The 15,461-nt window shown below is 27.6% G+C and overlaps 2 protein-coding genes across 2 annotated transcripts; one reads left to right on the forward strand and one right to left on the reverse strand.

Annotated features, from left to right (window-relative positions):
* Positions 1-2,974: 2,974 nt before the first annotated feature.
* On the forward strand, positions 2,975-5,346 carry LOC141524060 (uncharacterized). Its single transcript, XM_074237705.1, has 7 exons — positions 2,975-3,386; positions 3,700-3,825; positions 3,887-3,998; positions 4,082-4,241; positions 4,302-4,476; positions 4,702-4,836; positions 4,901-5,346. Exons 1-7 carry the CDS (start codon positions 3,008-3,010, stop codon positions 5,113-5,115), a joined length of 1,302 nt encoding a protein of 433 aa, XP_074093806.1. The 5' UTR covers positions 2,975-3,007; the 3' UTR covers positions 5,116-5,346.
* A 3,962-nt stretch (positions 5,347-9,308) lies between these two features.
* Positions 9,309-12,267, reverse strand: LOC141524098 (zonadhesin-like). The gene is made up of 10 exons (XM_074237749.1): positions 12,154-12,267; positions 11,991-12,090; positions 11,702-11,914; positions 11,358-11,609; positions 10,590-10,841; positions 10,253-10,501; positions 9,929-10,180; positions 9,600-9,854; positions 9,436-9,528; positions 9,309-9,316 (listed from the first exon to the last, which is right to left on the reverse strand). Exons 1-10 carry the CDS (start codon positions 12,265-12,267, stop codon positions 9,309-9,311), a joined length of 1,788 nt encoding a protein of 595 aa, XP_074093850.1.
* Positions 12,268-15,461: the final 3,194 nt, after the last annotated feature.

Below are 15,461 nucleotides of genomic sequence, written 5' to 3' on the forward strand. Positions count from 1 at the left end.
AGTCAAGAAAATCTTCTTGTTTTGAGAAAATTTTTCTCTTGCTCCAAAAAATTAAATTTTATTAATTTTCATTAATATTTTTATTGATTATGTCAAATGGGAAGATCAAATAATATTGAATCATTTTTTTTCATTCAATATGAATAATTGCACGTTAAAATAATATAAAACGGGTATCAAATATGCAAGAAAAAAATTTTCTCAAGGTGAGAAAATTTTTTTTTCAGCTGGAGTAGGTAGCGCTGCTTCCCTACAGTATCTAAAAATCTTTATCAAATATAAAAATTTATTGTATCAAGTATTTATGATAATTTGAATTAGGAAAAAATTAATTCTACCATTATGTAAACAATAGATAACATTTAATTTTTTTGCTAATTTATTTATAATATTCAATCATCAATAATGACTCCCAGATATTTTGTATTACGCACTTCCCCTTTAATTTGAACATAATAATAATAAGAATCATCACTAATACATTAAAATGTAACGTTTGTTGGGTGTACACTCAAAAGCATTTCCAGATGCAAGATAAGAAGGCGTCGTCGTAAATTCAAAGATTAACCCGACTTGATTTTTTTACCGTGGATTATATTATAGTTCTCGCGTGGGTGTTGTATTAAAAAATTTATATTATCTATCTATCTATATATATATATATATATATATATATATATATATATATATATATATATATATATATATATATATATATATGCACAAAGTCTATATAATACTATGCCGGGGTATTATTACTGTTATTATTATTAAAGTTAAGATGAGAAGCCAAAGTCGAGACAGAGGACGAAGAGCAAGATGGAGACGACGGCGACGACTATCACCGCCCATGTATGTTACATTATACTCTACAGTCAGCTCCTTAAGTTCGTCTTCTCGTCTTCTGCTCGTTGTTATGACGCGCCTCATAAATTTCCCTTTTTAAACCGGGCACGCGACCAGCTCTCAATACACTTAGATCATCTTTTTTATTTTTTATTAATCAATTCACTCGCATCAATTTTTTTTTTTTCATCTGAGTAACTCGTAAATTATTATGACACTTACACCCGAGCTTTTATTTTTTTGTAAAACAAATTTTTTTAATTTCAATCGTCGGTGATTTACTTGAGGATTATTTTTGTAAGGCTGTATTAATTGCGGAGCCAAAGGCAAGTAACCCACCCGAGCTTTTTTAAAATTATCAAGCGACAGTAGACAAATAAATGCTAGAGGTGTGGAATATTTATATTTATTTATAATTCTTGACTGTACTCCAACTCTCTGGTGAATAATTTTATGCTTTTTATAAATTACACAGTCCTATAAATTTTTAGCTGTTACTCAATAATATAAAATAATAAATAATGATGAATTTTGTTATTATACTGTTGAATGAAAAGTTCTCAGGAATAATAACCTGGTTGTTGACTTTAAATCTTAAATATATAAGTACAGAGTTAGAGTTAACATAAGAATAATTGAAAGCTCTTTTAGTTAAGATCTAACAGACCGCTAAAGTCTTATAATATATTCTTGTTGGACGTACACCGATCACCTAACTTAACTCTACTCTACTTCGTGACCGATCAAAGTCTCCTGATGTGATTAGATATATCTCAGGTCAATGACTATAAACCCTTATTTTATTTCCGCTTTACATTTTATAGATAAATATCAACTCTATTAACTATCTTTAAAAAACATATAGTAATAATAATAATAATAATAATTTTTCAGAATTTTATGGTATTATTATTATTATTATTATTATTATCTATATTATTAAGAGTATTCGAAAATACTCTATCTCTAGATAAATAATTAAAAAATGACCTTTTACCTTGTGAAATATTGACATTTTTAATGATATAAGCTCATCCCAACATTGCATTCATTAAGACCTTTCATTTGAGTACCCACATCAATTTTTCATATATTTATATATATTATATATATGTATATATGAAAAATATATCAAAAATGCATGTGGGTACTCGAATGAAAGCTCTTGATGAGTGTAACTTGGAAATGAGCTTATATTTTTAAAAATGCCAATAATTAAAAAAGTACAGTGCAATTTGACAAAAGTCATCGTTTATTATTATTAAAAATAAAAAAATATTGAAATAAAATTTTTTTTAATTAAAAAATATAAAATTCACCAAGTCATTGAATATATTGAATAATAATCAAACGGATGATCTCGATCTGGCTCTTAAATAATTAACGTCTACCCTGTTGAGTATCTGAAAAAAATCCTCAAATAATACCGTTACCCTTTCATCATGATATAAATTCGTCCGAGGATTTTTATTAATCTTTAGATATAAATATCTGAGAGGCGAAGCGAATGCTGCCGACAATTGAATATATTCGATTCTTATTCGAAGATCCGTGTGAAGCAGCGCACCGCGGGGATGCATTATGATCGAGGTCTCTTTACTATATACATATAACTTTACATTATATATAAGCGCATGTACAGCTTCACAAGCCCGCGTGTCGTAATTCAATTTCACGCTCTCCTGCGTACTCTCTTATCGCATTTATTCGCGCGTGCGTATGATACGCCTGACTGAGACGAGGCGATCTCAACATTTTAAAATTTTTAAATAAAATTTTATCCGTTCTTATTATTTAAAATTTTCATCATTTATATTTCAATCGAAATAACACACCAGTATCAATAAAGGCCTCAACATTTAATGACGTTTTTAAACTTCCTGGCGCCAGACGATGATTAATACTTATTAAGTTTTAAATTATTAACTTACAAGTTAACATCAAGTGAATTTAAACGATAATCACACCTTACACTAGATTCTCTCAGTTATATTTTTTTTTTACTTTAATAATACGCTGTATTTATTGAATAACTTGTTTCACTTTATCGATAAGAGTTTTGTAACAATTTCTAGAATAACACACCGAACAATCTAAAAATTGTCAGGCAGTTTATTATTTGTCATTCTGTACAATACTTTTGTAGATTAAACAATTATAAATGAGTGCTTTGGAATTATTTCCTCTGGAAATTTGGGAAAAAGTTTTTTTCCGAATAAACGATTCCAAGAAATTGGTCAAACTTCGTCTAGTTTGTAATGTTTTCAATCAATTAATTGAAATCGAAATGAGGAAAAACAAAGAATGGAAAAAATTGCTTCCAAGTGATATGAAAATGTGGATAAATAATATTAAAGCTAAAAAATATCCATTTGAAAAACCTTCTACGCTTAAATTTTTACCAAATTTATGGAAAGAGGTATTTTTTTCATATAAAAATTGGAGAATTTTCGGAGACAAATCTCGAAAAATAAATTCTGTTCTATTTAATGTAAATCAATTTGAGCAAAATGAAAAGATTACATGTTTGACGACGTTTGGTAAGATATTTATTAATCATAATTAATTTTGTTTTAATTTCCCGCTGAGAAAATTGAAAATTTTCAAAAATTGGGAATTTATTGTTTTTACCCCGTTTTCATCAGATCTTTCGAACGGCTTGGCCAATTTGATCGCGGTTGGTGTTATTTGAAAGGGCTTGACCAAACTTAGATTTTGAATACAATTTGGACCAATTCCGACTGATAAAATTTGAGGAATCGTAAAAAAACTACGAAAAAAAATTTTTTCAAATTTTGAGCGCTTTTTTTTCGTAATTTTTTTTAAGACAATTTATTAATTTTATTTTTCTAGCGCGTTTCATCGCCGTTGGAACAAATCTAGGCTTGATATTTTTTTATAAAATTGGAAAATCAAACAATTTCTTCTGGACAGCAAAACACGAAAGTAATCTGACCCAAGTCCAGTTTTGGTATCAAGGTATAGATAATGATAAATTTTACTCTTTGTAATAAATTAAATAACTTTTAATTTATGTTAGGCAAAAATAATTTATTGGCTGTTTCAATGTCAAGCGACAGAACTTTAAAATTTTGGAACGTGAGCCAAAGAAAGTTAATTGTAACTCCACATTACAACGCAACAAATATTCAGTAAGTAATTATTGATGATTGATAATCTAAAAATGATAAAAAATCGCATTGTTAAAGTATTGATTGTTATGGCTGATTAACAGTGTCGGGATTAATCATCGACTGTTTATCGAATTCTTTCGCGGAATCACCGAGTGCAAGTACATATCTAATCGTGTTGTTTTCAAAGCACATTGCGCAGTCTTTCGCGATGACAATAGCCCCCGGAATAATTTCCTCACAATGTACAGTGAAAAAATGAAGGTAATTTTTAACAAATCATTTTTTTTAAATAATTTTTTAAAATATGTCAAATTATTTCAGTTGATAGTTATGACAACCTATGACATAATACTTCGAGTAATTACTCTTGAAATTCCGGGTCCGCTAGGTATGGAATTAACCGAAATTAGTAACAGATCTTACAGGCTTCTGCCTCAAAGACCGTCTGTTGATTTAGCTCTTATACCTAATAACAAATTAAGACTATATAAAAATGGTAATTACTTTTAAATAAATTCTTTTTTTTTATACACAGAAAAAAAAATTTTCTTGACTGTAGAACAAAATTCTTGGCTCACAAGAGAATTAATTTTATTGGAATAAATGAAATTTCTTGTCAAAAAAAATTTTTTTTTCGCTCAAGAAAATAATTAAGAAGAAAAATATTTTCTCGGAAAAATATTAAGTGCTTACTGATTTAAATTTATTTTTATGGATTTAGGTAAATTTTTCACGATTATATTCCAAAATTGGCCAAACTTTCCTGTCTACGAATATGAATTGTATCGTTATGAGGGAATTTTTGTGACGTCTATTGCCATGCATGTCCATTTGTTAATTTTTGGACTAAACACCGGTAAAGTAAAAAATTAATTTTTATTCGAAATTATATGTGAAGAATAATAATTTTTTTTTTCCAGGACAAATTCATATTTATTCAATTAAAAATAATTTTCAATTAATGGAACAACCACTAGAATTTCGTGAAGTGAGAAAATTAAATATAAGCGATCGTCCTATAATTGCTCTGAGTTTAACAGAAACAGAAAATAGAAGATATATTATTGCATCAACAGAATTTAGCTTACATTCGATTTATTTGGGCAAGAAAAAATCTGTTTTAGTAGAATCATAAAAAAAACACCTTCAATTAGCAAAAAAATTTTTTTTTCCATTTTTTTTTTTTATATTATTGTTTTAAGAACTTGACAGATCTAAATTATTGGCAATTGATAAGCTTCCTGGATACTACTTTTTTTATTAGGTAAATTTTTTTTTTCTTTTTTTTGATAAATTGTAAAAATTTGATTTGCAATAAAATGACTAACAGTGTAAAATTTGTTTAATAAAAAATAATAAAGCAAAAGTGAATAAATAAATAAATAAAGTTATGTATTAGCATCGATACTTCCTGTTTAAACAAAGTTATTGGTTAAACATTTGTATAATGTTCAGGAGGATTAAATATACCGCTAAGCGTATATACTCGAGTCATAAACCAAATATTTACGAATTCGGGTTACAGACAAATCATATTTATATTTTATATTTTATAGATATTTATATGTATACGCAGATGGTGAAGCCGCTGCAAGGTCGCGACTCCTGGGAGTCATCAGGTCACATAATCTTCTTCTTCTGTCTGCGCATTATTCGTTATTAAATCCAGCTATTTAAACATTTGCGTTACTGAGTAGTTGGCAAATTCACTAAAAATATAAATGATAATTATAATAAAATATATGTCAGTCCGTTTCTAAATTTTTAAAACTATTAGTGTAATTATTACAAGTAAAAGTGAAAGTTTCCAAGTAATTTCAATTATTTTTTTGTATTGCTTCGCTAAATTAATTAACGTGTGTATTTAATATTAATTAACAATCTTTCATGTAATATTTGATCAATGAAAGTGACAATTATCTTGATTTAAATTCACGCGTATAATACTTGCATTATTAACTAAACATTTAGATTAACAGGATAAAAATTTTAAGTGGTTAGACATCAAGACAGATTACATGACGTTAATGTAATAATAATCTCCGATTTTTTTTACAATTACTCATTGTACAGATTTGTTTTTTATATTTAGTTGATAACTTTCACATATTGTAAAGTTAACAGTTATGTATATCCTTTATCTTTGATACCAGATTTATTTATAAACAAAATATTAACCAAAGGAGCCGTTTGTGATGGAACAAGCTCACGATTGTAACGCTGGAGAATAGGCGCGGCCGGAAACGTCAATTTCGTTGAGTTAATCCGCGTCAAGTTTTAAATGCGCCTTATCCGATATATATTTATATATTTGTTACTTCAATATACTTACTAGAGAATTCAATTTACCATAAGTATATTCGTTAAATTATAACTGACTGGACCGCCGGAGGATCATTTCAATTAACTTTATAAATATTTTATTATTCTGTCACTATTGTTCTATTTTGCAGCACAAATTTTAGGCCTCAGTCGATTTAATATAATTTTTTTACTTAATACTGAAGTTAATCGACAGCTGTCAATTTTTATCATTTTTACAAAAAATCAATTCATCCGTTGAAACCTTGATTTAAAAAAAAACGCGGTAAAAACAATAACTTCCCGATTTTTTAAAATTTCAAATTTTTTTAGCGGGAAATTAAAAATGCTTTAAAAATTTTCCACTAATAATTGTTTTCAATTTACGAAAATTAACTTAGCCGAGATCTAAAATTTTTTAGAATTTTTTTTTTTGACAAAATTATTACAAAAAAAAAAAAAAAAAAAAAAAAATTTTTTTTTAAATTTTAAGTGCAACTTTTTGAAAATATTGTTCAATTTTAATTTAACAATTGAAAAAAAATTCAAAAAATTAACATTGTCGGCTAACTTTACTATTATTTTAATTTTCACATGTGGAATTTTTTTATTAAATTTTTTTCACGATAATTTAATAGCTTTAAAATTATACAAAACATTTCTAATGTTAGTTAACTCGAGTGTCTTTTTTTACGTGTATAAAATGTATAAAAAAATAATATAAGTGTTGAAGTAATGGTTTTGTGAAAAAAAAAAAATTTCAAAGATTTACGCGGGTATAATCTGCATATTACTTGCATCTGCAATCGATTGAACATCGGATAATTATAATATAAGCTTCTGGGACTCGATAATTATATGACTGCCGTTAGAGTTCAAGCTTCGGAGGGTCAATTCAGTGATTTAGTTCTATTTAAATATTAAAAATATTTGTTATTAAAGAAGATATAAATTTATAAAATTTATCACTGAAAAGTAACATATGAAGATAAAAATAATGAAGATATATAATAAGATTTATATTCCAATTAACAACGACAATAATTTAGTGGTGTAATTCGGTAGGACTACTTTTACGGTTAAATAAAATTATAATTTGCATTTGTATTTATATTAAACGAAATAACGAACCGTTTTATACAAGTGAGTTGGTTTGTAGCACGAGCGTTATTCATTTAACTGGAATTCCCGTTAATTGTCGGTGTTGTGGTTGACAATGTTCAGATGAGAAATTTTCTGGCGCCAGTCGATTATTTTTCTACAGTAAAAACAGCTAAGCGTCAACGACTGTCTTATTTCAATTCTCATTTTCTTAAGTGAAAATAAAATAAAATTCTAGCATAAATAAAGCTTGCAAATTTTATTTCTCGTAATTGATCTTTTGAATTTTCAAATGGAAATTATTTTCAATCTCTCAAGCTTATTATATTCCGGTTTTAAAAGTAAAATTCATTTGATTGACCTGAAAGAGAAAAATTTAAAAATTTATAAAAATTGCCACGAGGCGCGAATAAAACGTAATTTAAAAGTTTATTGAATAATTCAATTTATATTTCAGATGAAATTGGGTGTTTGTGAAGAAAAATTGAAACTTAAATCGCTTGGTAAGTATAAATATATTCAGAAATGTAATAAGTACTCAGTGATACACATTTGAATCTTTATTTAATTCATCAACAGCACAAAATTATAACGGGCTCTGTTGAAATGTTACTAAAATTGCTGGTTCTGACGATTATTTCTCGCATTTCACTACCAGACACCTCACTTTTTATCTTTTTATTCCAATTCGTGTAATTTTAAATTCGCATATATTTTGGCGGCTTCTTTTGTAATAAGTTTTCAAAATATATAACCTTTTTTTTAAACTCCAGATCTTTTCACCGTCCCAATATTTATTGAAAAAATAAATTATCCTTAATTAGATATGTGTACATATACAATTTAAATCGTCATTATTTTTCATTTTTTTCAAAAATTAATCGTTTTGAATTAGACTCTGGAAAAAAATAAAAATTCAATAAACACACGGAAAAAATTTAACTGTAATAATTAATAGTCGATTTATAATAAGTAATGATCAACTGCTAAAAATTACCATTTTAAACAGTAAAATTGTGATTTTAATAATCAATTTATAATATTTATCATTTAAATGCTACAATTTATTTTTTACATAGAAAAAAATATTATTTCAAACAGTAATATTCGCTATAAATATATTTATATTTTTGCCGGCCCATTATATCCGCTTTACTGTTTGGAACTTTAAAAATAAAATTTCAATAAATAAAAAAAAAATTAATGATGATACCTGGTAAACATAAATTGTTAGAAACACCAACAAATTTATCAATGCATTTACAGTGAAAATCAACGCAAGTAGAATTAGGAATAATGCATTGACTGTCTCTCCAGCAGTAACCTTTCAAACCTGGTGAACACGTTGATCTATTTATTGAAAAATTACTATCTTTGCAACGACATTTTTTATCAGCATGACAAGTATAATGCCAAGGATCGCCGCAATCTAATACTCGATCACAAGAATGGAAATAATCATCTGAAATAATTATTTTAATCAATTATCTGTCATCTATTTATTTTAACAAGTATTTGAATTTATCCTTTATCAATTACTTGGTTTGCATTGAGTTTCTGAAATAGCGCTGAAATTATCCTGGCATTTGCACTTGTTGTCTATGCAAATAGTGGAATTTAATCGACAGTCATCATTGCTTAAACAATCTCCATCCAAAGTAGGAAGACATTCGAATTCATTTACAGCGTAGTATTTTTTTTTGCAAACACATTTTTTATCCCTGGAGGAACATTCTGAATTTTTTATCGCCACTAAGCACTCTTGATTATTTTGACATGTTAATTCCAGATGAACTTGATTCAATTATAATCAAAAATAAATAATATTAAATAATTTAAATTTTATTATTTTTGTGATATAGTAAAAATAATAGATAGTGATATTTACTTCGATTACAATGAGTTCGGTTAAAAGCGTATAATTTATCAGAACACTGACATATATTATTGAGACAAACAGTGTTATAAGAATAACATTCATTGTCGGATTTACAATATTCGCCTATAGAACCTAGACATTTATTATGGCCGAGGGGAATATAATTCGGCTTACATTCACAATAACCAGAAGAAGAACAAACGGCATATTTCATGACAGAACATTCAATATCTTCATTACATAATATCCGAATTAAATACAAACTAGCTAATAAAAAAATAATAAAAATTAATAAATTGATAAATATATAATGATTATAAAAATAAGAAGATTTTTACAATTAACAAATACACAATTTCCTTCATGATGTTGATAACCTGGTTGACATACACACATATCATCTACACAATGAGAGTTCGTCGTAGGACATTGTTCATTGGGCTTGCAGTGTTCACCCAATAAGGGTGCACAAGTTGTGTGATTAAAGAATTTATAGGCACTTTTACAAACACAAATATTTATGTCAGTTCGACACTCTGAATTTGATATGTATTTGCAGTTATCATCCTCTTCACAGTATATCCTTATGTTGTCTGTATGAATACATAAAATAAAAAAATTAATGAATGTTCATGGATTTAAAATTGTCCAGTTTATGTAAACTTACGAGGTAAGCATTTTTCTTTGGAATATGGTAGAAATCCATCGTTACATTTACATTTACCATTTTTACAACTAGAATGAAGTGGAGCGCACAATTCATTTCTAACACATGATTCTTCAAGAAGCGGCGCACAAGCTGTCTCATTAACCATTCCGTGATTATTTTTGCAAGAACAAATACCTATGTCATTCTGACACCTTGCGTTTGCTATATACTTGCAACCATTATCATTATCACAGTGCATCTTTAAGTAGTCTGCATAAATATAGAAGTAACAAATTAATGACTGTTGATATATTTAATATTGTTCAGTATAATATGACTTACGAGGTAAACATTTTTCTCCGAAATACTCTAAAAATCCATCATTACACACACATTCTTTATTCTTACAACTGGAATGTTCTGGAATGCATAGTCCATCTTCATAACAAAATTGTCCAAGAAGTGGAGCGCATGCGGTGCTGTTATATTCTCCATAATTTATTTTGCACTCACATTTTCCACTTTTGAAGCACATACTGTTTGATATTTTTCTACAATCATCATTACTCTCACATGGAATCCCTAATTGGACTGCAAATAAAATAAAAAAAAAAAAAAATTAATTTAAAACTCAAAAAATATGGATAGCTAAAAATTTTTGTATTATTTTTTTACTCACCTTCTACACACAAATATTTTGAATATTTAACCATATTTGGCTTGCATACACACTGAGAGTCAATGCACACTGCGTTAACGGTCAAGCAGTCTTTATTTTTTGAACAAAATCCACCATAAATTGGTCTACATGAAGTTTGACTCACAGGTACATAGTTTTCATCGCATTCACATATTTTATCCTTCGAACATATTGCATGATTTATTTGATTGCAGTCATCATGGTTCAGACAGGCGTCATTTAATTGAACAACTGGAATAAAATAAAAAAAATGAAAACTCCTATCATCTGAGCATTGTAAATTTATACTATTAACAATGAAACTCACGAGGTAGACATTGATGGGATCTATACTCAAACTGTGGTTTGCACTGGCAAAAATTATTAATGCACCTAGAATTTTCAATTACACATAAATTATCAGCCTCACAATTAATTTTATCTTCTGATGTACATGGATAAATTTCTTCCAATAGATAGTGTCGGAAACATACGCAGTTGTTCACTCCAGTACATATTGCATTTGAAATTCTATTTCTAGAGACTATCGTAACTTGGTAACACGCTTTATTTTCACAAGCTAAAACACGACAATAAAATAAAAAATGATATTGAAATTAGCGACTTTTTAAATTTTTCTTGAATCATAAATTGGATCAGGAAAATTGTTTTAAAAAATCGTATTTATAAGTTTTTAGTGCTTCTAAAGATGAAATTTTTCTTACTATAAATTATCTGTTAAAAAATTTATAAAAAAATTCATTTTACCTGATACACATCCTTGTTTAGGATTATATAAGTTATATTTTTCGTCGCATTGACATCTGTTGTTTAAACAAATAGAATAAGGTGTCACGCACTCGTCATTTTCCCAACAAAATCCGTTAAAAATAGGAGCGCAATAACTTGAAGTTACAGCAGTAGTATTGGATGTACAAACGCATACTTTATCTTCAGAACATTTCGCAAACTTTACAGAATTACATACATCATCGTTTTGACAGTGAGTACCCAAAACATCTATTAAAAATAATAAATATTAAATGACTTTTTTTTATATTAAAAAAATTGCTCACCGCGTATGCATTGGTTGTTCGACCAACTGGAATAACCTTCCTTGCATTTGCATTCGTTTTTAACACAAACAACATTATCACCAGCACAAGGTTCATCGTTCCAACAAAACCCCCCTAAAATTGGTGCGCAGGTCCACAGATCGGTTTTTACTGTTTTCATCCGGCAGATACACTTGCCGTCTTTGGAACATTTTGCGTGGTTTATTTCATCGCAATCTTCATCCAGCTCACAAGATTTTCCTAGCCCGCCTAAGTTCATGTATAAATAATTAACTTAAATTGATCTTTTTTTATAACAATATTAATTTTTGAATTATGTAATTACTCAAGATAATGTCTCCGATACATCGGAAGTAATTGTCTGGCCATGTTCGTTGGCACTGATCTATTGAATCACAACATGGACGTGGCAGATTGGGATTGCACTGTTTAACATCGTCAAAAATAATTATTTAAATTAAATTAACAATGTAATTTAAAATACTTACAAGAGTATGTTTTAAAGCGCATGTAACATCTGGAGGAGACCCGTTTGAAAAAGCTCGCGCGTTAGAAATTACTATCACAGTAAGTGATATTATCCACGAATTAACTTTTAACATTTTTATACTACTTAACGAAACCAAAGATGATTGGTTTTATACTAAAACTTGTTTTATCTACTCAATATCAACTGTAATACGAGTAATTGTTTTTTTATTACTATCGTAATAAAAATTTTTCTCCCAAATATTCAATGTATCTTCTATTCTGAAATAATTTTTTCTATCCAATACTAATTGTGATGTTATAAAATTTTAAAATAGATATCATCAATTGATAGTGATAAAACAAATTTAGGTTACAAAAAAAAATGATTTCATAAGATTTGAAGTGTATTTCTCTATAAAAAACACTTATTTTAGAAAATTTACATTGGAAAACAGAGAAATATTTGTAATAATAATTTTAGAATTCAAATTGATAGTAAAATTAACAAACATCTGTTAATTTTTTGGATTTCTAGTTATTATTCATTTTTTTACGTATTTCTAAAAATATATATATATATATATATATATATATATATATATATATATATATATCGATAAAATCAAATAAAATTTGAAAATATTTACCAAAAATTTTTCAACCCTAAATTATCGGAAAAATTGTGCTTAAATATTTTCTATTCATGCATTGTGCATTGCATTTTTAAAAAATAGATAAAACAATGAATAATTAAAAAAAAAAAAATTAATTATCAAAATTTCCAAAAAATTTATAAATTAAAAAATAAAAAATTTGAATATCACAATTTTCGAAAAAATTATATAATCTAAGATTCTACTGAGTATAATTTAAATTACCCGGGATATTTTTTTGGATTATATTCAGTGTAATCTAACGCGGTATAACCCGAAAAATTACTTGGTCAAATAATTTATTTGACAATTAATAATGAAAGCTACTTAAATTTCGGCTGCCGAAATTTTTTTATTTTATAATGAATTGTGATAAAAATATAAAAATGAATGAGTTACATAAAAAATCCATGAGTAAGATTTTTAACTGAAAAATAAGTTGTCAAAGTCTGGGTCTGTGATTGTATGACATGCGGCAAAGCTAGAAGTATGGACGTACGGACAAACTCATAATTTAGGTTGTTTTTCCGCGAAACATTTCCCTTTGGCGTTATTCTTGGTCGCGGATCTATTGTTTGGGCCCAGACGAGCCCGAGAGCGGGCTATAAGTCATTGGACGTCAGCCAGTTGATTATGATCTCCATTGTGGGCCTGGGTCGTGAGCATTGTTCCATCTGAGGAACCTCGGCAGCCACCTGTACCCCGCTCACATGGACATAATCGGCATTACACCCATTACACACACATCCACCATTTCTAACTTGAGTTAGAAAGCCATCGTACAGTACTCTGGCTGATTTTTTTATAAAATTTAATTTTTAAAATATATTTACGTCGGATCTCACGAGAGCGCCGTCGACATTCCATTAGTAGACCGTATGGTACTCTGAAATAAAATAATAACGTGGGGGCGTTTAATGTTTTATGTTTTATGTTTTATATTGTGATAGTTAAATATTAAAATGAAATAGAGGCATCTAATGTAGTGTTGTCAGGTGGAGTTGTGAGTTTAGTTGTTCTTTATTCTTAATACAATACGACTTCCGGATGAATTGTTGTTAAATCTCATCTCTAACATTTTACTCACAACAGCCTCAGCTTTATTTATTCATCTAAAGTAAAAATTATCAACAAACCAACAAGTCACTCTCCATTTATATTTATATTTTCATTTTCATTTACATTTTTATATATATATTTATAAATCTCCTATGCCAGAGATTTATTATTTAAAACAATTCTATTGAATATATTCTACCGTGAGAAAATATTCAAATGTCAATGTATCACTTTATAATATTTATCTTCAAAAATATTTTATAGTCAATATTATGATATTGAAGACTCTGAATTTGATAGACATTAGAAATTTTTTTATAATTTAATACCAATTAAATTATTATGAAAAAAATAATTTAATAAATAAATTCCAATTGTGAAAATTGAAAAAAAAAAAAAAAAAAAAAAAAAATTATTTTTCATTTTATTTTATTCGATTTTTATGTTGATAGATTTAGAAATCTTTTTAGAATTTTATAGCAATTAAATTATTGTGAAAAAAAAATTTAATAAAAAAATTTCATGTGTAAAGATAAAAAAAAAATTTTTTTAAGTATTTTGTTTATTATAATTTATTTGTTATAAAAATTTTTAAAATTAATAGCTGTCAGCTAACTTTATTATCACACAGTAAAAAATTTTACCTCAAAGCGTCAAAAAATTTTTTTCAATTTTAAAATGTGGAATGTTTTAATTAAAATTTTCTCACAAAAATAAAGAAAATTGACAGATGTCTGGTTATTTACAGTAATAATGTTGATCTAAATAAATAAATAAAAAAAAAAATATTAAGTATAGGAAGCGGATGCTTTACTTCAGTAAATATACAACCAAACGTTTTAAAATAGAGCTTATGTACTTAGAGGATTTGCCATAGTAGGCGGATAAGTTACCGAAGATAATGTAAAGAGGACTCTCAAGGGAAGAAAAGTATATCTGGGCAATAAACTTCGAACGGCGCTAGAGTTGTTACGTCCAGCCAATAAACTTACTATTGAAATGGACCCGCAAGCTAAAGTGTTGGATAACGAACCATCAACTAGAGAATAATATAATACTTATGCATACCTAATATTCTCTTATTAATAAACACCTCATATATTTTTTTCTATTTCTTCACAATCTAAATATTAATACAGCAATTTCTTAAAATTAAATAAAAATGATTATTATTAAAATTGAGTAGCGTGCGAAAGATCTAAAGAAAATAACTATAATTTAATGGCGATAAAAAATTATTGAGTGTATAATTTGAATCAATAAAGCCATCAGTATTCCGATAAAAATCTTAGCGGTAATAAAAAGTAAAAAATAAAATAATCAATAAACGTGAAAGCATGTTAATAATTTTAATGTAAAAATTCAAAGATCTAATTGTTAAATCTGTCAGGTGTGTGTATGTGTGTGTGTGTGTGGACTCTGGGCATGTCAGTCGGGGTTCGCGTGACGATAATATCTTCAGATATCACAAAGTTAAGAAGAGGAAGAACAAGAGCAAGAATAAAAAGAGAAGAGAGGTGGTAAGGGGTTTAAATTGGATGATGCACGATTACCCGGTAGCCGGAGACCAGAGAAGAGATCGCCCGTGGTGGCCGTACCACTTCTACATACTC

This window comes from Cotesia typhae, unplaced genomic scaffold (genome assembly GCF_013202065.1).
Source record: "Cotesia typhae breed Kobodo isofemale line unplaced genomic scaffold, CoteBio_Ctyphae contig_22, whole genome shotgun sequence".
In the NCBI taxonomy this organism is placed as follows: domain Eukaryota; kingdom Metazoa; phylum Arthropoda; class Insecta; order Hymenoptera; family Braconidae; genus Cotesia; species Cotesia typhae.

Coding starts and splice junctions, on each gene's coding strand:
- LOC141524060 (XM_074237705.1), top strand. CDS start 3,008: ATGAGTGCTTTGGAATTATTTCCTCTGGAAATTTGGGAAAAAGTTTTT. Junction 3,387..3,699: donor TACATGTTTGACGACGTTTG/GTAAGATATTTA, acceptor TTATTTTTCTAG/CGCGTTTCATCGCCGTTGGA. Junction 4,242..4,301: donor TGTACAGTGAAAAAATGAAG/GTAATTTTTAAC, acceptor AAATTATTTCAG/TTGATAGTTATGACAACCTA.
- LOC141524098 (XM_074237749.1), bottom strand. CDS start 12,267: ATGTTAAAAGTTAATTCGTGGATAATATCACTTACTGTGATAGTAATT. Junction 11,915..11,990: donor TATCGGAGACATTATCTTGA/GTAATTACATAA, acceptor ACATGAACTTAG/GCGGGCTAGGAAAATCTTGT. Junction 9,529..9,599: donor AAATTGTGTATTTGTTAATT/GTAAAAATCTTC, acceptor TTTTTTTATTAG/CTAGTTTGTATTTAATTCGG.